We start from the raw sequence: 23,544 nt of genomic DNA, 5'->3' as shown, positions 1-23,544 counted from the left end.
ATAATAATTATAATATCCACAGAGTTTTCCCTGCTCTTCTATCAGTTGTAAAACTAGAGCTGGTGGCCAAAGTCAAGACAGCTACAAACAGCAGGAATGAATGTTTCTGCTTGACCTACGAATTGCTGTGCTGTACTGTAGGGGGAGAGTATAGTCTCATTTATGATGTCTGAAATTGAGTTCCCTCTTTAAAGGACAAAGCAATTTAACTTTCCAAAATATTTGAGTTTTACATAAATGAAAAACCCTCTGATTTAACAGGTTCATTGAATTTTATTTTTTCGTTGAACTTGTACTCATTCTTCCTTTTATGTGGGAAATTTATTATAGTTACTGGTTTTATACTGAATGAGAGAAAATCTCCAAGATTTATTTTAATGAAACTTTGAACTCCTTATCATTGTCAGTAAAATGTATAGCCTTTCCCTAGTAATGCTACAGCTTACTGTTTATATCTCCAGTCCTCCCTCCTTTTTCACTTGCAAGTATTGTTACTTTAGTTTCTGATATAAAACCGATGAGTCCAAAAACATAGGATGTGGGTAATGTTGAAACCTTATGCAAATAACTAAATGAAATCTCAAATCTGCTTTTGAGCTCCTCTAGTAAAACTTACTCACTTCAATTATTCTTATTTCCAAATCCAGATTTTTCCTTTAGATTTACTTTTCTAATGATATCTATCTCTCTGCTGAGAGTCTGTATTTAATGGAATTTTTTTTAAAAAAATGTATCTATTTTGGTTGCACTGGGTCTTCGCTGATGCGTTTGGGCTTTCTCTAGCTGTGGTGAGCAGGGACTATTCTTCCTCGAGGCTCCTCATTGTGGTGGCTTACTCTTGTTGCAGAGCACAGGCTCTAAGGGGTGTGGCCTCAGTGGTTGCAGTACACCAGCTTAGTTGCCCTGTGGCATAGGAGACCTTCCCAGACCAGGGATCAAACCCATGTCCTCTGCCTTGGCAGGTAGCTTTCTATACACTACATCACAAGGGAAGTCAGAGATTCTGCACTTAATGTATCATTGTTATAATAATTTTCTTTATTATTTGAACACCACGTTTTTCATCTTTTAACACATTTTTATACTGGTTTGAAATCAGCCCACTATAAATGGTCTTTTTCCCTTGTTAAATTTTCTTTTCTGGCTCTTCTTCCAGTTATTTGTTTGCTTTAATAAGGATTGTAACTTCTGGTTACCCTCAGTATTGGCTTTCCTGTTCATTTGCCTACAGATTACTACTAATTTCATGGGTATACAACTTTTGCATACTTTTTTCCAGTTTAAGTAAGACACTTACCCCACCCCTGCCCCAGTGGTAACAATGCTTATATACACAGCTCTCCTTCACTGGTAACATTATTGTGAAAATGGAGCTAAAGAGGCCATGAGTGCAATTGCAAATTTTGAAACATTACATATAAACATTCTTACAAAAGCTTCAGTAGTTTGTTGTTGTTTTTTTTTTAATAAATACTCCTTACTTTGTTGTTCATTTCTAGAATCTTGAAATTATTGCTTCAGAAAATTTATCAAGTTTTACTATTGACCTTGAGGAGTGGGACTGCTCAGATCCTTACTGTGTCACTCTAGAAATGTCCACATTGACTACTGTTAATCTTGTTTTCTTCATAACTGAAGCTCAGAAGGAACCGTGCAATGGGTCAAGTCAGTATTTGCGGTGGGATCCCTGACCCCAGTGGTCATGCTTTTTCTGTTACAATGGATAACAAAGAATGTGCTGACCACACTCATCACCTCTAACTTTTTTCAGATGACTTTTCCTTTGACCTGAAAGGCCAATTTTTTTCATGTTTTTTTTTCTTTATATGATGATTAACTTTTCAAATAAAACATAGACTACTAGACAAGGAGATCCAATGTAAGTTTTTTAAAAGATGAGTTTTGAAATTATCTTTAAGATTAAGTTCAAATTACTTTCTTAATCTGACAAAATCACTTACACAGTGTTTTAAACAAATCAATTGACTTATACGAATTTCTTCTTTTGTAACTAGCCTATGGTAAGATCAAAGAAGGTAATATGCGTAAGTTATATTTTGATGGACTATTAATTAGGACATCATCTTTTCTGTAATAACACATACTACATGTTATAGAGAAAGGCAGGTAAATTATCAATCAGAACAAAAAGAATCTTTATATTTTACAATCCCATGGAAACTTTGACCTCTTTTTAAACTATAAATGTTTTATTGAAAAATAATGTGGCTTTTGAAAATGTAGTACATCAGCATTCTTTCACATAGAGTTTTGACATTTGCTAACTAATACAGGACTCTTGAGAAGAGTCCCTTGCACAGGTAGGAGATCAAACTAGTCAATCCCAAAGGAAATCAACCTTAAATATTCATTGGAAGGACTGATGCTGGAGCTGAGGCTCCAACATTTTGGCCCCCTGATGCAAAGAGCCAACTCATTGATGCAAAAACCCTGATGCTGGGAAAGATTAAGGGCAGGAGGAGAAGAGAGTGACAGAGGATGAGATGGTTGGATGGAATCACCGACTCAATGGAAATGAGTTTGAGCAAGCCCTGGGAGATAGTGAAGGACAGGGAATCCTGGCTTGCTGCAGTCCATGAGGTCACAAAGAGTCAGACACAACTTAGTGACTGAACAACAACAACTAAAGCAGAGAAGGACAGCCTTCCATTTCTCTCTGAAATCTTAACACCAAACGTAGTATAGCTGCTTAAGTAATGATTACCAAATGAGTGTGTGGATTTGTACAGATACTCCGAAAAAAAGAGCTCACTATTCAGCTGAATTACAAGTTCGACTGGCTGACACATTGACATGTGACAAACAGTAGTTTCAGAATGAGAATTGAAAGGAAATTCAAAATCAAATGTTTGGCTTTTTGTTGTTGTTACATTGGAATACATAGCAATGTGAGGCTCCTTTCCCCACAAGGCACTGAATATCTGGAGCTGAGGCTAAAGAAACTGGACATGTGCTGTTTTCCATAGTTCCCATTGCTTCCCTTAATGTGATGTTCTACTTTACACATACATGCTAGTTCCCTGGCAGTAGGCTTTGTGACTAAGTTTTAATGTGTTATCATCATTGAATAAAAAATATGTCCCTTATCACAGGCAGCCTCCCCAAGACTAAAGTGAAAGAAAGTGAAGTTGCCCAGTCGTGTCCAACTCTGCGACCACATGGACTTTAGCCTACCATCCTCCTCCATCCATGGGATTTTCCAGGCAAGATTACTTGAGTGGATTGCCATTTCCTTCTCCAGGGGATCTTCCCAACCCAGGGATCAAACCCAGGTCTCCTGCATTGCAGGCAGACGCTTTACCATCTGAGCCACCAGGGAAGCCCTCAAGACTAAAGTGCCTGATAAATGTTGAATTATCTTTCAAAACCTAGCTCACCAAACACCCCACCCTCGCCTTCTCCCACAGAGTCCAAAATTCTGTTCTGTACATCTGTGTCTCTTTTTCTGTTTTGCATATAGCGTTATCATTACCATCTTTCTAAATTCCATATATATGTGTTAGTATACTGTATTGGTCTTTATCTTTCTGACTTACTTCACTCTGTATAATGGGCTCCAGTTTCATCCATCTCATTAGAACTGATTCAAAACCACTACAATATTGTAAAGTAATTAGCCTCCAACTAATAAAAATAAATGGAAAAAAAAAAAAAGAAAACCTAGCTCTGCTAACACTTTCATCTGAAGACCTTCCTCATAACACTTTCCAAGTATAAACTCCCTCTACTGGGCCCATTTATTCGTAATTGTACATCATTTTTAGTGTTATAACTTGGAGTTCACTTGCATTCTCTATTAAATGATGAGCTTTCCAAGAGCATACGGTTATCTTCATCTCTGTAATCTCAGTACCCACCATAGTAACTGAGGGATTCTAGGGTGTCCCAACTGTTTAGTCAGTGGTTAAGTGGTTAACAATTCACAGGTTGGTATTAAGTCCAAGGCCACTGTCTTATAGTGCAGGACCACTTCAATTCCTCTTATATTTCATCTTAGACATTATTAGTTCCTATAGAGTCAATGAGCTAGCCTTATGAAGAGTGGCAAGATACCCCTGTTCTGTGTTTCATAGCATCCTTTACTTTCCTTATAACATTTTTATTATTATTTTTGCCTAATTCTTTGTTTTCTTCCTCTATCATAGCTTTTATTTCCTTAAGGATAAATAACATGAGATATTTATCTCTACATCTCTACCAATTAGCACAATACTTAACACAGGGTAGAGACTCAGCAAATGTTAGTAGAATTTAGTTAAATTAACATTCAGAGTTAATTTATTTGAATAAATCATGGCTGTAATGTAATCACATCAGCTGACTGTTCTTGTTGGTCACAAGAGTGGGATGGATGTTAGAAAACTCAAACAGAAGGTCTTAATGAACAGGTATAATTAAATTCAAACAGATGGTTAGTCATAATGCCAAGTCCATTCTTATTTTGATTCCTTAGATAATTACTATGGTGAGCCTTGACATGGATGTAGTTTGATAGCCAAAATAATCATCATTCACTACATTCATTTTTATGAGAGCCAAGAAATCAATGAGTGTGATTGTTCACCTAGTTTACATGGGCAACTTTATTTGACTTGAGTAAGTCATTTCATTGAACGATTTTAAAGTATTAATTTTTCTAAATCCTGAATCATTTTTTAAGAAGATACATGTTCCATTTGTAGAAATATAAAAAAAGACACAGAAAGATTTTGCCTCACATGATCTTGTCTGTAGGAACCAGGCGCAGTTTTATGCCTATTGTTGAAATGATTTCTGCATTGTTATTCAAGTGAGTGTATTTTGTTAACTTTTTGCTTATAGAAGCATTAAGGGACATAATAGCTCTGGAGGAGCTTTTAAGAATATAATGCTCAGATTCTTCCCTAAAACTATTAAACCAGTCTCCCAGGAGTAGGTCAGAAGACAAATCTACTGTATTAACAATAGATATGAACAAACTACTATTGATTCAGTATGTTGATTCTTTTCTATCTGTGTTTTATAAATTTTGAGTTCTGGTGCTACTGGTGACAACAGATATTAGGTTTTTTAGAATTTCTCTTTCTGAAAGTGACTCATTTAAAATCACAGTTTAGGATCATACTGTTGACACCTCTTCAAAAATCTTCTGAGTAGCCTAGATTCATGTTAGCACTTGGCACTTTTAGGTGCTCCTACTTGAAAATGTTTTGAAACAGGTAATGGTATTGGTAATAGGAAAAGAGAGTCAAGCACTCCATTTTGTTATTGAATAATGTTAACTTTATTATTATAATAGAATACAGTATGACATAAAATTAAGAGCTTTTGCTAAACTCTGTAAAGCAATACATGCATCTGCCATAAACAACCTCGATTCATGTTAGGTTTTATTGCCACTTCACTGCACTGAGGTGCCATAAACATTCAATGTCATCTTTTAAAATTTTTTCCTGGGAGTTAACAGGAACTGTCCTCTATAAGAGTGTATCTCTATTTTCAAGGAAGACTTAACTAGTGTTACATGGTTTAGCAAAGCACTGTAGAAAAGCTACATAGAATCATTTGTCTTTGATAAGTTGTGCAATCAATTTATACAATAGAATACTGTCCATACATACTAACGAACTAAAAAAACGATAGAAATGCAGTCATTGCATAGCATAAAGCAGACTAATAAGAAATATACACATCTAATGAGCAAAATACAGACCAAATGTTAGTCATGAGGAGTCTGGAAGATAAAATACTCTTAATAAACACTTAGATTAACGCTAAAAAGAAAAAAAGAAAAAAGAAAAACCAAGATTAACAGCAACACAGAAATTAGAGCCATATTTTACTTTATTTTCTATACATGATATCTACACATGATACCAAAGAATGAAATATCCTTGGTTCAGCCTTTATTGGCCTAGCTCATTGAATTTAGGCAGGACCAAATCAAACAATAAAGCACATTTAAAAATACCAGAGTTTGTTTAGGAAAACACAAACTGTATTTTCCTGTGTTACTGGATAGCAGCTTTTTGAGACAAACATCGCTCAAAACTTGGGTATGGATCCCAACTGTCTTATTTGGTAATTATGACAACAGGTTTATGTCATAGTATTCTAAATGTGGTTAGCACATGACCTGTGGATTCTGGATGCTAATTTTAAATATCTCTGAAATTCTGTCAGACAAAAGGAGACTTCAAAAATACCTTCTTCATAAATATTTATCTCTAAAATATCTGGGAAGTAATGAAAGAGACTAGAATTTTCATAGGGAGTATGAATGGACCTCTTGTCATTAAAGCCCTTACGTAGTATGCCTACAAATATATTGCTACAGTATAAATGAAATGTAATATTACTCAATAAAAGCTAGTTCCTGTACATTCTTTCATGTATTTTTATATTTAATGCTACATATGGTACAACACTTATTGAAATAGTTGGTATCAGCAAAGATAGCAGTAATATACAGTTGATTTTCTAGCTCCCACTAATGCTTTTCCATTTTCTTTCTATATTATAAGAGCCTAAAATAGGGAAAAGTGGGATGACTAGAGTGGATAACAACTGATTCACTACTGTACACGGGACAACAGTTTGAATTACAAGCTTTCCCTACATAAGTAGATTTTATACCCATATATTGTAAATTCCATCTGATTCCTTCAGACTGTTCTGGTCTTAAATGCAGGCTCTAAAAGTATTTCCATAGCATTTAACAACATTCTAACAGCTAAGAGCGGTGAGTCCTACACAATATTTTGAGAACACAACTTTTAAAAAAGTAAAAAAAGGTACAATCTCATGCTGCATATTTACATATATAATTTATATATTCTATATTTGTTTATTAGTCATAAATTTCAATCTAAAGCTTTTAATGTACTGTTATATAAAATAATACATTCAACAATTCTAGAGCTTGCAAAATATTTTTGCCCCTCTAAAAACATCTTCAGAATGAAAATCAAGTGATTACTGGATGCATGTGTTATCTGGATAGAGAGAGGGTGGAAAATAAATCTTTTAAAATTGTTCTATCTAAATTTATAATTATTTTTTTCTTTAGTTTTATTGAGTGTATATATCTGTTAGAATGATTCCTCATTGAGTCTACTGGTAAAAGCTCAGATGACAGTAAAGCAGCCTATTTAAAGCATTTGTCTCCATTGGATTAAATGTGCTCTTACGGTGAGACACTGCACCTTTGCCTATGCAATTTCCATGAATTTTAAAATAGCATTTAACAACAAAATAATGCCCTAGGCATTTCTTAAAAGAGAAAGAATGGGGATCTTGAGCTTTGGAAACAAACTGTTAAAGCTATACATAGGTTTAAGAAACAAAACAGAAATGTGAGAAACACATCGTCATCTGTGCAATAAAGACATAGATTTTTTAAAATGTTTCTTCATTAAACATTTATATTCTTTTAAACACCTTCACATAAAAATATTTTTGACATATACAGTATCTTTTTTTCCCTAGAATATTTGGAAATATATATCTACAAATGACCTGGAGTTAAGTTGGATTTTCCTTCTACTTTTCCTCCTATCTTTGGATCTACTTCCCCCTCCTTTTCTCTCTCTTCCCTTCTGTCTCCTTCTGCCATGATTTTGCTCTCTGGCTCCCTCTCTCAGAATCCTGTCTCTCAGCTGTATGCTCTGTTCTTCTCTGGACAGCCAGACAGGGGTCTGTTGTTCTTATATGAATTATGGAAATAAGGAAACCTTCAAATTCTCTAAGACAGAGGCAATAAAGCAGATGGGAATTACCACGTTGAGAACAGAAAGCAATTCCCAGTGCAGAGGACTGAGCAACAGAATGTGAATGACAGGACCTATTGATGGGGGGTGGGGGCTTTTAGCTGAGGCTCTCTGTTTAAATATGTTGCCCAATAGACCAAGTTAAAGATTCCAAATAACAGTGGGAAGGCTATTCTTGACAGTCGGTCAATTTTGCTGACACTGTTAAAGGTTTTCTTCGGTTCTGGTGGTTTTGTTTCCGGCTTGACTTCTTTTGGTTCTATGGTTGCACTTTTAGCAATGGTGGCTAAGCCGGGGTCACCCCTGGCCAGATTAGGGGTGTAGCTGGTTGCTGTTGGAGCATAGGTGTTGTTTTTCTTAATAAGAGGGTCCTTCACTTTCTTTGGCTGTAAAGGAAAGAGTTAAAGTATTTTGTTTAGTAAATTGTGGGAAGCAAGTTTATAAGTTCTTGAGCAAAGTGACCTTTACTTTAGAACTCAAACACGTGCTTTATTTAATATCTAAGGAATGGAATTTATGACAGCATTTTGGGAATAAATGAAAAACACAAACACTAAGGTCTAATTGTAAGATTGACAAGTGACCTGGTAGGACATTTGGTCCAAAATGTCCATAAGACAGTTGATCTGTAAGACATTTGGTTTACGCCAATGGTCCTTGCAATTTGGTCCTATCCAAAATGTCTATGAACATACTGGATCCATGACAAATGTTTTGGGCAGGACCAAATATAAAAGTCCTTTGTTGTTGTTGTTCAGTTGCTAAATTGTGTCCAACTCTTTGTGACCCCATGAACTGCAGCATGCCAGTCTTCCCTGTTGTTCACTATCTCCTAGAGTTTGCTCAAACTCATGTCCATTGAGTCAGTGATGCCATCCAACCATCTCATCCTCTGTCACCCCCTTCTCCTCCTGCATCCAATCTTTTCCAACATCAGGGTCTTTTTCCAATGAGTCATCTCTTCACATCAGGTGGTCAAAGTATTGGAGCTTCAGCTTCAGCATCAGTCTTCCCAATGAATATTCGGGGTTGGTTTCCATGGTCCAAATGCCTTATGGACATTTTGGACAGCACCTAATATACTAAACCATGATGACTATAGATAACAATACTGTATCATATACTTTAATATTGCTGAGACTAAATCTTAAATGTTTTCACCACAAAAAGGATTATGTGACCAGTTAGAGATGGTAGCTAATACTCTGATGGTAACCAATTCATCATATACAATATATCTAATTAATTACATTGTACACCTTAAACTTACACAATGCTATGTGTCAATTATCTTTCAATAAGGCTAGAGAAAAATTCAGATAAACATTTTCCAGGCTCTCCAATAAAAAAATGGAAATAGAAAATATTTCCCCACTTATTACATCTATACTTGTGACTCTGGCAGAGTGATGCTGTGCCAGCTTAGGACCCTATCCTCAGGAAGCTTTGCAGCCTCACTCTTTACTCTCTGGAAGCATGCCACAGAAGCATGAAGCCTGGATTAGACACTGAGGGACCAGAGACTATGTCCAGTGAGAGATCCAGCCAGCATCAGGCTCCATATACGGGAGAAAGGCCATTGTAGATTTTCTTGCCCTGGTGCGGGAACTATGTCAGTGAGCCCATATTCAACTAACAGAAATAATATCAGGTTTTTCCCAGCCCAAAATGCTTGGTTCTTGCTTTAGGTCACTAAGTTTTGGGGCAGTTTGTTTTGCAGTGATACAAAATTGATGAGCCAATTATTATTTGCTCCTTCTCCTCCGGCTTCCAGTGCATAAATGACAAAGCAGGGTTAGTCAGGATATCCTGGATTCGATTTTTGCTCAATGTTACCTGCTCACTGATGTTATCTGTGTGGTAATTGATAACTGCAGCTTTTCTTAGTTGCTGTCACATAGACACTTCTCAAAAATAAAGTAGGTAATTGTTCAGAGCTATGTGGTCTGATATAGTTGCATATTCTCTAAGTAGTTAGTATTTAATTTAGCAGTTAACCGTATGAGGGTGGATCTTAAGAAGGCCACTATATATTCACTTGAAAATGTGATGCCCTATTGGGATTTTCTTTTTATTTTCAAGTTATACCATGTCAGAGATCAAAACTTTAACTCTCCTGAAAACACTTACCTAGTTACAGGAAAAAAAAAAAATGTATCCTCTCTAAATGTCAGAGTGAGATCTGGATCACATTGTGTTCACATTTCCTGTTTTAAGCAAATCAAACTGGCAAAGCCCTGGGGAAAATTTTTACAGAGACAAAAATACATTATAGAAAATATTCTCTTTCTTAATAAGATGCCAGATATGGGAATAAATGTATTGTTTATGTATATGTAGATGTCTATGTACATATGACTATAGCTGTATCTATATATGTACACTGTGGATTGATAGAGATTGAAATATTTTATTTGAGACAGCACTTAAAGACTAGTACACAGTCAGAAAGAAATCTAAACTCAATTATGAGATCAACCCAATACCTCAACCCAAATTCTATGCTTTCCTGATCAAGTTCAATTAATCTAACAATTCATTAACAACTGCAACTGACAAGCCACAGTCAGAAAGACACTGACTTCTTGCAGCATGCAAAGAAAGGATTAGGATAGAAAAGCAACTTTTCCCAATGTTTGCATTTCATTTTTCAGTTGCATATCACTAATGTTTGTGTATCATTAATTCTGAAGAACTTTGGTAGAGTGTACCAGTAGTTCTAAGATGTGGATTTTAAAAATGTCCACAGCTAAAGTTTTGGGCTGTGTCTCACAGTTTGTAGTTTCTTATGATCACACATCTTCAGGGTCAGTGCTCTTTCCTTAGGGGTTGCCCTTCTGTTCTAGGACAAATGGAGGCCATCAATGGCTAAAGTAAGTATTGGACAAAAACTGTCTCCACTCTCTCACGTCTTTCTCCATCTGGTAACTGCAGTTTCTTTTGTCTTGTTTCCTCTCTACTGATCCTGAGACAAGATTCTTGGTTTGGAAATTCAGATATGTTTCTTATACTAAGTGAGGATGTGTCAAGGCAAGGTGAATTTTGAGGACCTGGATCTGGTCCATTTTGGTTGCTATAGCATACCCCATACAGAACTTCCTTTGCTTTGAGTTGTGTAGGAGATCACTGGAGTATTCAATAGATCCACCTGTGGCTGAATGGTAAATCTCAAAGAGTTTTTACGTGGCAGCATATTTTCTTTCTTATGTACACATAAATTACTGGTACATCTTAGAATCAGTAACACTATAGATTCTATTAAATGCAGTAAATGTTTCTACAAAGGACCCTCTTTTCTAGTATATCCATGGAGCTGTGGGAAAAACATCATTAAATGAATTTCTTTACTGTAGACCCTCTCAGTCTGTCTAATATACTGTGACTCTTTGACAGTTTTCAGAATTCTGTAAGTGTGTTTGGCAGCATAACTGTATTTTTAGAGACCGATTCAGGACATTGGTACTCTTCATTTGCTGTAGGAAATTCCTCCTAGATTACTCCTAGATGTCTTAGAACCTCTGGAATTCTGACTTTGCCTTTCTTTCCACCATCCCAAGACTTTCTTGCCTTTTGACGTATTTTTCTTTCAAAGCCCAGAATTAGAAATATCCTCCCCAACTGTGCTTTAAAAGTCACTCCAAAATAGGTTCTAACTGAGAAGAACAGTGATATCCTTGCCTTGATAATTTTCTACAATGTAGAAATTTTGTGAATGTGTTTTGATTCTTAGAGCAAACCTCTCTTTTGGAAAAAGAAAATATGTTTCCTGACCTTTACTTCAGTGAAAATTAGAGATAATGCATTTTGCAAGCTCAATTCAGTTGAGTCATTAAAGTAATAACATTTAGGACCAAAGTTATTAGGTTCAGAAAACACCCAAAAGACTATGATTTTCAAGTCACAAAAATTATAATGGTGTAATTGCTCCCAATATCAAGTTTGTTAAAACTGTTCTCACATTAGTGGGGACCATAGGAAGCCATATTTGAATAGAAATGTTTACCTTTGTGTTTCTCCTTTATTTCCTTCCCTTGACTCTGCACACCTATCCACGGAAACAAACTCCTTCCTTAGCAGTGAGGAAATTCTCACAGCACTTAATCATTTATGACATAAGAAAAAAACAATCTTCTTTATCCTCTCTCTGCATCCTTCAGCCATTCCCCCAAGCTCACAGATTCCATCTTACAGGTTTAAAAAGACATAATGGTGCTATATCACAGGAGATATTAAAGCATTTACCTTTTCTGGAACCACACTTTTCCCATCCCATGCATAACCTCTCTTGGTGAAGTAGTTTACTGTGGCAAACTCGATCAGAGCTGAGAATACAAAGGCATAGCACACTGCAATAAACCAATCCATAGCAGTTGCATAAGCCACCTTAGGGAGGGAATTTCTGGCACTGATACTTAAAGTTGTCATGGTGAGCACAGTTGTGACTCCTGCAAAGAAAGAAAGTGAATTTTTAGGTTCATACTACAAACTCCCATCATTGAAGTCACCTGACTTGTGTAAAATGAAACATAGGCAGAGTATGTTTTCAAGTTCACCCCGTTTGGTCTGGGATGGATGAGTTTTAATTAAATCCTGGTGTAGTTTGTAGTTCATGGTATGGCAGTACTGAAGGGCAGTTCTTGGAGGGATAAACTGCTCTGCTATTGAGAAGCTGTGAATAAGATAGTGAACTCCCTTAAATAGGCATTTGAACACAGTGCCCTGGGTAGGAAAGGAAATAATATTCCTTCACTGTCACCAACTCTAGGAAAAAGAAAGCAAAGATTGTCACTGTCCAGGATCCATGAGTAATCACTGGATCCTCAGCTCTGTTTAATATTCTACAGAGATAGTGAAGGACAGGGAAGCCTGCCTGCTGCAGTCCATGGGGTCGCAAAGGGTCAGACACTACTGAGTGACTGAACAACTCTTGAATATATAAACCATAAAACCAATAACTTTTTGATAATTGATCATTGACAGATAACTAAATTATCTTAGGATCATGTTTTGTTATGTTATTAACTCTTTGTCTTTTATACTATTTTTTTCTGATTCTTGAAATAGCTGCTTTTCTGAAGAAATTACTGAAATAAGTCTCAGGTGACTTGTTTGAGGTCACATAGTGCAGAAATGGCAAAACCAAATTTGAATACATTCATCTGATTCAGATGTCCAAAGTCTTACTCTGCTAATGCTGCTATATATCTTCCCTAATCTATGAATCTATCCCAGCTGATTAAAATCACCTCTATTCAAAGCAGTTTTCAAGTCAGTTGCTTTCAGTTTGCTTGTGTGCTCAGTCGCTTCAGGCCTGTCTTGATTCTGTGACCCTGTGAATTGTAGCCCGCCAGACTCCTCTATTAGATTTTTTAGGCAAGCATGCTGGAATGGGTTGCCATACCCTCTTCCTGGGGATATTCCCAACCCAGGGATCGAACCCATGTCTCCTGAATCTCCTGCATTGCAGGCAGATTCTTTTACCACTGAGCCCAGTTATAGGAGTTTGTATTGGATGATGACATTCAATAATATCCATTTAACAAGTTAATATTTTCAACCTACTATATGTGATGCAATCTATGAGTTAGAATACTGTAAGTCTCCTTTTAAACCATTTGAAAATTTATAGAAAAAAACATCACAGGAACCCAATAACTTAGGCTGCATGGTGTGGAAAAAATCTTAACCTCTTCCAGTAGCTAGTCCCTCACTATTTATTAACTCTATAGCCTTGAGCAGTGAGTTAGCTCCTAGGGACCTCAGTTTCCGTAACTGTAAATGTGGTGACTTACACTTCATTCCCTTGATTGGTATATATCATGGTTGAAATTCTAAGAAAGGAAAACTTTTACACATTCATAAGATTAGAGGATTAAACATAATAATATGTAGAAGCATTTTAAAGATAAGTCAATTATTGCCACAGAAGATATTGTCATCCCATCTGTCTAAAACTCATACCTATGATTCCTCTTTTGATTAATTTTAGAGAATCAGTAGGGTCATGTAGCTGGTAGGCGGCTAAATCTTCTAAGGTACTTTAAACCATCCAATATTCCCAGTTTTCCATGAATTTCAAGGTAACTTATCTTTGCAACCCTATTAGGAAGTGATAGGATTAAGAAGAAACACTGAGATTTTCAGTAAGTCATATTGTTGATACATGGTCACAATTTTAGGGAATAGACTTACTATGAGCTTTGGAGGTATTGCAGGATATTTTGGGGCATTATCCATATTACATAACCAGCAACTGGTTGAAGGAATATTAGCCAGGAAAAAGCCCCCAAATTTACATATTAACTTGAGCAAAGAGCAAAGTAATTAAATGTCAGTATTTGGGGAACAGAGCAACCCAGTTTCAAACCTCAGCTCTGTAATTGCTGAGTAACCTTGGGAAGATTGTCTCACAAGTTTGAACTTCTGGAGTTTTTTTTGTAATTATTCCCTTGTAATTTAATTTGAATAAGTCGAACTCAGAGGGCTATTGTGAGTATTAAATAAAATAATGTAATAAAGTATTGAGCCTGATGCTTACTAAGGGCAAAGTTAATAACTTATTATTGACAGCTTCACTCCTTTTGGATAAATCCCTGCTAAAGTGAATTCCATTTTTTTTTTAAATTTTGGTTTATGTGGTTTATGTATCCATAAATTAAAAACAGTTAAGAAAAGCATAAAGAAAGGCATGCTGTGTGTGTGTGTGTGTGTGTGTTGTTGTATTAAAATTCTGGCTATAGAGAAAGGGAAAAAAATTAAAATGTGTTGAGCATCTATTAAGTTCCAAGTACTGAGGCTGGCAATATACAAATTTTATTTTATTTTCCCCACCTAATCTTTTAAATGGCACTGTTTCATTTTAATTATACTCTCATTTTATAAGTAACCAATACTTAAAAGATAAGATTGAACCAAAAACGTGGTGTATCTGGAATCAAAATCACATGACCACACTGTCTTCAAATAAGAAAGAGCAGGAAGGGTCAAAAAGATGATGTTTTAAGACATAAAATGGCTTCAGCTTTGTTGCATTCTGGATGCCATTTAATAAACTGTTGCAAAGTATAGCTTTTGCTTTCCTTTTCCTTTTGATATTTTTTCTTCAGATACCTGTGATCCTCTTAGTCATCCCCCATAGCTCAGAGGAATGTGCTGAGTACAAACTAAAAAGAATAGAGACATGTGTATTAAATAAATTTTAAAAGGCTAAAGGTCTTGGAAAATTGCACTTGTGATTTTATTGAGCTTAAAACACTAGAAATATATAACTTGATACACAGAAATACTTGCCATGGTTGTATTTACAAATATGTAGTTATGTTCACCAAAAGGGCATGAGTTGGCTAGGAGAGCAGACTGTTGAAACTATTAAGAGCAAGATTTTTGACTTATAAAACATTCTGAAGTGCTTTATAGGATTTCCAAAAAGGAAGAGTAGGATTTGTTGGGGATAGGGGGGCAGAAAGTGAGCTTTTAAAAAAATCATTTTTACTATAGTGCTGGGCTCATTCTATAATAATAAACATAAAACATAAAGGAAATATCTCATTTGTTCTAATTAAAACATTCAAATGAATAAAGGGCTCAAACTACATACATATATAGAATTGAGCATCTGACAAGAGTTCAATCTTCAGTTCTAACTAGTTAATATTTACAAATTGTGATAAGGGAAAAAAAGAGTTTTAAATGAACTACTCTTCCGCCTGGTGGCTGGAATAATTTTGGGTCTTGATTTAGCTGATTAGGGCTCTTAGGCTGATGTCACAACAAAGATTTGGTGGTTCCCAACCCAGTAACAACTTGCCCAGATTCTTTTCTGGGCCCTGGTAGCAGAGTCTTGCTGTTTTCCTGGGATAAAGCCATGATGCCATAGGGGTCTTTGCACAAGAACAATCCTCAGAATAGACTGTAAGCATCTGAAGCCTTTTGTTTTGTAGTAAAGGGTTGTAAACATAGCATGTGCCTGTTATATATTTGAATGAACCTTGATATTTCTGGAATGAACCCGTACCTTTCACCAATTGAATATGTGGTTGTTATTTCCAAATGAATTATGCTGCCTACAACAACCCCATTCCACGCCTTGTCAAGGAATAGGTAGTACATGGGGATGGTACCTCATCATCATTAAGTACACAGGCTTTAAAGCTGAGAGACTGGATCTTATTCCAGATTCCTTCACCTCATAGCTTCTGACCTCGGGCAAGTTATTGGGTTGGCCAAAAAGTTCATTCAAGCTTTATGAACATGTTGGCTAACCCACTACTTAATATCTTGTCCCTTAGCTTTCTTGTCTAAAACACAGGAGTAATATTACAGAGAATTTTTCTAGTGTTAAATAACAGAGTAGGGAATTATATCATAGAACAGAGAGTGCTATTAAAACACTCAGTAAGTATTCTGCAAGATTTTACTGCTATTCAAATTTTAAACTCCCAAATTTATGAGAGGAGCGGATAGTGTTATGGTGACAGCTACATTAGAACACAGTAGGACCTCATGATAGATTTCAAAAAAAAGTCAATGACTAAATGAGTGAATGAATCATCAAGTTTTTGTTAATGAAATCTTGTGTTTATTATTCTGAAAAGTATACTTAAGACAGTGTACTATAATACAGGCAGGAGCTCTTTATATGAAATACACACTTCTAAAACAATGAATTAGGCATGAGTTTTCCTATTAGTAAAAGTTATTACCCTTTAAATAATTTTGCATTAGATTGATTTAACTCAAAGTATCTAAGGCATTTAGAATATTTTCATAGAAAGAAATATTTGTAACTCTTCAGAAGTACACACATTAGTAAAACTGAGATATTCCTTTACTGGTATAATGGTCATCACTAAGTTATTTCTATATAAAGAATCCCTGCTTTCATATATTAAGGAAGTAGTTCTGCTGATATTTTCTCAGATTCTCAAAAAATATACTGACACTTGATTATGTATTCTAAATGTATGGTTTAGGTATAAGTGTTCCTATGTGTATATTTTAATCTATCACAAAGCATTTTATGCCTGCTTCATTACATTTCTCTCTTAAAACAGCAAATCAAGTGTTCATTAATCCCATCAACTAACATGCACTAAAACAGCTTGCTATTTTAAAAAATAATTTTTTACAATCATGTCATAATGAAAATGGCAATACCTTGAACCTTTCTGTTGTAGTAACTTCAGATTTAGTGTATAATTATTTTTTTCATTCTATCTGCAATGTCACAGATATGAAAAAACTTGCCCTTGCAAGTGACCCTTGCATGTGTTTCTTGACTGGCGCTTACCAAAGACAGTCCTCGCTGGTACAGACTCTCTGTTGAGCCAGAATGAGACTTGGGAAAGAATAACTGTCATTATGCACGGCAGGTATGTTTGAATAACAAAATATCCGATCTTTCTCTTCAGGTGGAAATGAGTGGTCATAACAACATACTCTCCTAGAGGGTAAAACAGACAATAAGGTGAGCAATTTGACCTTGAAAAGAAATCTCTCAGTTTTTCTGTCAGTAGCAAGAACCTGGAGGTTAGACATAGCCTTTCTCCACATAACATCGGGTTCCTGGAGAGAATAGCTGTTATCCAGGAAAGAAAAAAGACATTTGCAGAACACACTGGGACTTCCATGGTGGTCCAATCGTTAAGACTTCGCCTTCTACTGCATGGCTTGTGGGTTCAATCCCTGGTCTACATGCTAAGATTCTACATGCCTGAAGGTCAAAAAACCAAAATGTAAAACAGAAGCAATATTGTAATGAATTCAGTAAAAACTGTAACAATGGTCCACATCAAAAAAAAAAAAATTAATTAAAAAGAAAAATCTAGTTTAAAAATAAAACACACCAAAAAGGCACTGAGGATGAGACTGAGGTGCCTGACGTCTCACTGATATTATGTCATAATCCTGGTGACTGATACACTGAAGAGACTAATCTGAGCATATATTTACAGACTGGCACTCATAACCCTGAAGGTAATGAATTAGATCTTGATGACAGACACCAATGCATCAGAAGACACCAGATCACCAGTATGTCCACTGCAGGAGAATCAGGTTATCTAATGAAGGAGCTTTGGTGTTCAAGTCAGGGGAGCTGAATTCCAGCTCTAGCCCTTTCTTTCCTTAGCTGTCTGACCTTGAATTCGGCTTAGTCTGATCTCTGAAATGAGGACTGTGGGACAGAATTCTCAAAATTTGTTTTAAGGAATATCTTCACCAGAATCACCTGGAAAGGTTTTGAAACATGCAATTCTTCAGGTCCCACCTAAATACACAAATCATCCTTTACGGTGGAGGCAGGAAAACCCATATTTGTCACTAGCTTTTGAAAAGTCTGATTTGATTAGAGGCCCGAAAAAATGAACACACAACTCAAATTGTAGGAGGTGCTTTTTTCTAAGTTGATGCTATAGTTCCTTAATTACAAATCTTTGAAGTTTTTCATTTTATTCACTCTAAATGTATACTCAGTTATCTATGTATAGGTAGGAGAGAACTAGGTATATTCTTACTAAGAAAACATTTCTTTGGTATTCACATCTTTCTATTTCCCTCCTTCTCTTCAACTCAAAACGTTTCTCTCTTCATCCTATGATTTATGTCTCAGCTCATGACCATCCAGCTTCAGCTGCTATAATATGGTTAAAACTGCCCACGATCTTAGTATCCATAACTGAACATCTCAATCTGAAAGGAGAGCTCAGTCTTCAAGTCCACCACCACCTTCTTTGTAGTATTAAAAATTGAGCAATGCTGAATGTGCCTACCATCTTCATAGTACTCTGTAGAGTCACATTCTCCTTTTCTCTCTCATTTTCAGTTTCTTTTGCTAACTCACTGGCTATTTTAGCCATAGAGTACTGAGTTCTTCCTGTCTCTCTGGCACTGGTCTTCATCTTTCTGCAAAGCAAATGCAGAAGTTCCTGGTATAGTTCTGTCCTCAGCTGTCATTTCCGTCTTTTTCTTAACTCTGATAAGAAATTTTCTTTCTCACCCCTGCTCCTAATGTCATTTTGATCCAGATGGCTGTGGGAATCTACATCTCTAAGTGACACTGCTTTCAAAATCACTGCATTTCTAAATATCTACTGGATAACTCATAGATAGTGATTTTTCATTGTTATCACCAACTAAATATGTTCATAAGTGATAGTATTTAAACCTTTTCATAAAAAATAATTACTGGCATATAGCAGGGCTTCTTTTCCACTGAGCATCCATTTCTAAAGTCATGGCACACTCATCTGTCTATCCACTCAGTCTAAAAACCTGGAATTAATCGTTGGGTGTTAAGTAAGGCTTCCAAGAGAGAGAGAAACAAATCAACTGCTCATCACAATTTTAATTTCACCTGTGCACTATCTCTCAGTCTCTCTCTTATCTCATGGTCAACACTTACCTCTTTAGAGATTTACAGTGTAAATCTGCAATCATCTGTGAACTGCCTTGTTGGTGTCCAATCCAACTTTCTGTAAGTTCTGGGATCAGAATGATCATTTTAAAGTATATATACATATCTTAAAATACCATAATGGATTCCCACTATCTACATCAGGTTTCTCAACCTCAGCTCTTTCCAGAACATTTCAGAAGCACTAACGATGTACTGTGGGCACTGTCTTGTGTAAAGTAGGACAGGTAGTCACATACCTTGCCTCTTAGCCCCTAGATGCCATTACAATTCTCCCTCCCTTCCCTGTGACAATCAATGTCTCCAGTGCTACGCACTAACAAGCACCTCCCTAACCAGCATTCAAGACTCTCCACATCCTAGCTCTGATCGCATTTCAGTATTCCATCTTGTGTCTCACCACACATTTTTATATCTCAGTATTTGGACCTAAAAATTCCTCATTTTGACCTCTTCTATAGCTGAATATTTTCTTTATCTATGGGTGGGATTCAGTCCATAGTAGAATAGGAACAAAGTTACTGTAGAGGTGAGTTTGTTAGCTTTGGAAGCAAATGAATTTGGGTTCAAAACCCAGCTATACTACTTTCCTGTTGTGTAGCCTCAAACTCTCTGATCCTCAATTTCTCTGTTTATAAGATAGTGATAAGTATATTGCGGGGAGAATAAAGAATGAGGGCTCCCGTGAAAATCATGCTACATTAGAGTTTTAAAACCCTTTGAGTTCCTTTCTCCATTTTTTTCTCCCATTTCTCCAGTTGGAATTGGTGGAAGTATTGGTAGAAGAAATGCTCCCTATATTCGCTATAGTAGGAAATCATCTGTGCATTCATTTGTGCTTTCATGATTGTTATTAAGGATGACACCTGCCATTTACTGATTAATATTAAGTAACTTCAAATTTATTTACAGCTTCTGTTTACGTTTATATTGTATGCATTTTATTTTAGCTACTTATATGCTTATACCCTTCCACCAAACTTAAAGATAGTTAAGAAGAGAGACAGTTCTTTACATATAGCATGGGCTTAAAAAAAAAATTATTTATTTGGAAAAGTAGATCTTAGTTGTGTCATGCGAACTCTGAGCTGTGGCATGTGGGATCTAGTTTCCTGACCAGGGATCAAAGCCAGGTCCCCTGCATTGGGAGCACAGAGTCGTAGCCACTAGACCACCAGGAAGTCCTTATGGCATGGCTTTACATATCCTAAATATTCAGTACTTGCCTATGATGAAAAGGGATGCATGAGATTTAAGAACACTCACTCTAGTTAACACCTACTAGCATCTCTTTTTTGAAAGGTAAATAAAACACTATCTAATTTATTTATATTTTTCTGTAGATAACTTGGATAATGTCTCCAAGGTCATCTGAAAGAAATAAGTGATTCAAATTTAAGAAAAAAGAGCAAAAACAAACCAAAAACATTTTTTTCCTGAGACTGCTAAAATGTAGTCTTGGGTAGACACAGGTTACACCTCACCTTCTAGGAGTAGGCATTATTATTCCTAATCATTCATTCAATTGTAGCCTGAAAAATGTCACCAGCTCAAAGGAAAAAAATCCATCTCTCATATAATGCCATAAAAATGAGTGTCTCTATATATTCCATTATTATCTTTTGTTGTTCACAGTGTGACATTTTGGGAAGATTCTGCAAAGAATATTTTTTGGATGAGCTGTTATTTGACTTCGTGTTTATTTTATAAACCACTTCCTCTCTAACAAACTAGAGAAAGTAGAGGAAAACTTCAAATCTATTGAAATCACCTTCCTAAATTAAATAAAATTTAAGAAGTTATGGTATAACATGTTGATGGAAGAAATTTCCACCTAGTGAGGTATGGGGAAGTCATTCTGGCTTATACATGATTTGGTTTATACATGATGCTAACTAGAACAGCCTGCCTTGTGGCCTATCAAACATACATTGTATATCTACTTTAACCATTAAAGAAAAGAATACATTTAAAAATTTAAATGGAATAACTGAGGTTCATACAACCAAAATGGATCTGGTTGGCTACTGTGGATGTGGTTTTACATACATTCTCATATCACTGAGAACCTGACTTTTCTGAACTCTATCAGACTTAAGGACACCACCTTGCTATTCTCAAAACAATATCTACCAGCAGTGGCCAGCTGCAACATTACAGCTTCAAGTTTTCCCCATGTAACATTTCAGACCCTAACAAATACTAGCTTAACAAGCACCCTTACTTCTTGCCAGCTCCAATTATAGTTTTTGAAAACAACTTATGTAATATTGTTGTTCTGCTCTTTACAAGCATCCCCCATTTTGCAGCCTGGCAGAACACAATTCAAGTACTTCTTGGATCTGTGTCTCCCAGGCTATAGTCCATGGTTTGGTTAAAATAAACTCTTCTTTATCTCTATTGTAGATTGTTATTTATTATTTCCATCAGTAACATTTAAATAAGAAAAGGAAAAGTGACAAAATCAGAATCACACTGCAATAGTTTAAAAATGAAAGAAAATTGCAACAAAAAAGTCACCTAAATTGGATTGAAAGAGTATCTCTAAACATCAAGTACTTATGCACTAAGCATGTCAAATTATTTCCCTCTGATTCAACAGTCAAGAAGAATTGTAATTCAAATATCCTTGCACATCATGTAACCCCAAGGGAAGCTTGTAAATTAGATGAGACAACATTTTTGATGCATTACAATATGAAATTAAGGAGAGACAAGAAAAGAAGCAGGAATATAATTCTGTAGAGCAACACTGCAGATTTCTTTATATCTGGCTTCCAACTTTTTTTTTTTAATCTGGCTTCCAACTTTTTTTTTCCCAAATGTTAGTTCCTTAGAGTACATCCCTTGCTTAACTTTGACTTTAGTTTCTCACTTGTTGAATAGAAATGATAGTGTGCTTGTTGTTTCATAGGATTCTCTGAGGATGACATGAAATAACAGATGTGAAAATTATTCTAAAAAATTCTGAGTCACAGGCAGATTTATAGTGTAAAGGTAAATCAGATAGAAATATATTCTCTCTCTAGCTGAAGAAATCCACCATTCATTTCTTTAACAAAGTTGTAGTGGACACTGATTCCTTGTAAAGCTTTTCAAGTGTTCTAAACTTTTGTGTTTTCCAAAGATGCTACCTTTTTCAAAGGGATGAGGAATCAAAAATATCATTGAGGGAGGGGCTCATAGATATTAAACTATCTGCTTCAGAGAATACTTAAATAGCAATAATGAAACAATGGTTATAGTCCTAGGCCACTTACATCTCTAGACCTGTTTCCTCATCTGAAATATGATTAGGTTGACCAGACGACTGTATAGGTCTTCTCCCTCTCTACCTTCCCTTCTATGAATTTGTTCTCACCTTTTATAGTTATATTATTTCTCTGGAGATCATGTACTAAGCTGCAAAAATAGGGGCCGTGAGGCCCCTTTGAAGAAAGTCCATCACCACTTTTGCTCCCTGGTCAGTGAAAACAGTTGCTTTCCTCATTCATTTTGACCCTGCCAAGGCATCCTTAACTCATCCAGTGAAGACTGTCTCTAGGAAATAGGATCCTACAGTTTCTCTTAGTCATCTGTTCTAAGGATAAATAATAGTCTTTCACAAAGAAGAGACATTCTCATTAGACAAATCTCACCTATGTTTCCTTTGATCACAATAGTATCTATTGACTTAGTAAATATGACTTTCTAGTCATCATTGTTGCATTTTGAAAAAGCATTTTTATTACATCTTCTTATTTTATACCTGTGATATTATTCTTATACCTAATGACTAATTTAACAATTTTGCTTCTCTATGTAAGTTACATTGCCATGCCCTTTAATTACAATTATAATTTTTATGTGGGCTTTCCTTAAAGAATTACTTAGGAAGCAAAACATGGTGTAGTAGAATGAGATAGGGGGCCATGCATGGGATCTAGTTTCAAACTACCTTCCCTGATATTTCAAGCAGAAATGAGTTCTTAAGTGTCATCATATAGACTTCTTATATTAACTTTATCATTATTAATAGTAATAGCTAATATTTATTACATGATTTGTGCATGTCAGAAATTCTGCTAATCAGTTTACATGCATTTTTCTCATTTGAATCTCACAGAACCCCAAAGAAGTAGATCCTCTGATTATCTCCAAAGTACAAGAGAAAAGATGAACAAAGGTCATGCAGTTAATTCATTGTAAAACCAGCATTCAAAACCTCCCAATATACTCCAGAATCCATCTCTTATGCTCCATGACATACCATATTGTTGCCTTTTTACACTTGTCCATCCTGCCTGTTACTAGTGTTTCATATGGTTGAGAACATACATGCTATAGTGAGATTTCCCGAGTTCAAATCCCAGTTCTGCCACT

General features: G+C 35.8%; 1 protein-coding gene across 1 annotated transcript in view; it reads right to left on the bottom strand.

The window, feature by feature from the left end:
* Positions 1 to 5,260: 5,260 nt before the first annotated feature.
* Positions 5,261 to 23,544, bottom strand: part of GABRA1 (gamma-aminobutyric acid type A receptor subunit alpha1) — a 57,117-nt gene continuing 38,833 nt past the window's right edge. The window contains exons 8-10 of the mRNA XM_043913479.1: positions 17,059 to 17,211; positions 12,012 to 12,214; positions 5,261 to 8,155 (exon numbers count right to left, since the gene is read on the bottom strand). Coding sequence (XP_043769414.1) covers positions 7,844 to 8,155; positions 12,012 to 12,214; positions 17,059 to 17,211 — 668 coding nt within the window. The 3' untranslated portion in view covers positions 5,261 to 7,843. The remainder of the gene's footprint in view (positions 8,156 to 12,011; positions 12,215 to 17,058; positions 17,212 to 23,544) is intronic.

This window comes from Cervus elaphus, chromosome 9 (assembly GCF_910594005.1).
Source record: "Cervus elaphus chromosome 9, mCerEla1.1, whole genome shotgun sequence".
Lineage (NCBI taxonomy): Eukaryota > Metazoa > Chordata > Mammalia > Artiodactyla > Cervidae > Cervus > Cervus elaphus.
Note: the sequence above shows the minus strand (reverse complement) of the source record. Positions and strands in the feature narration are given on the sequence as shown.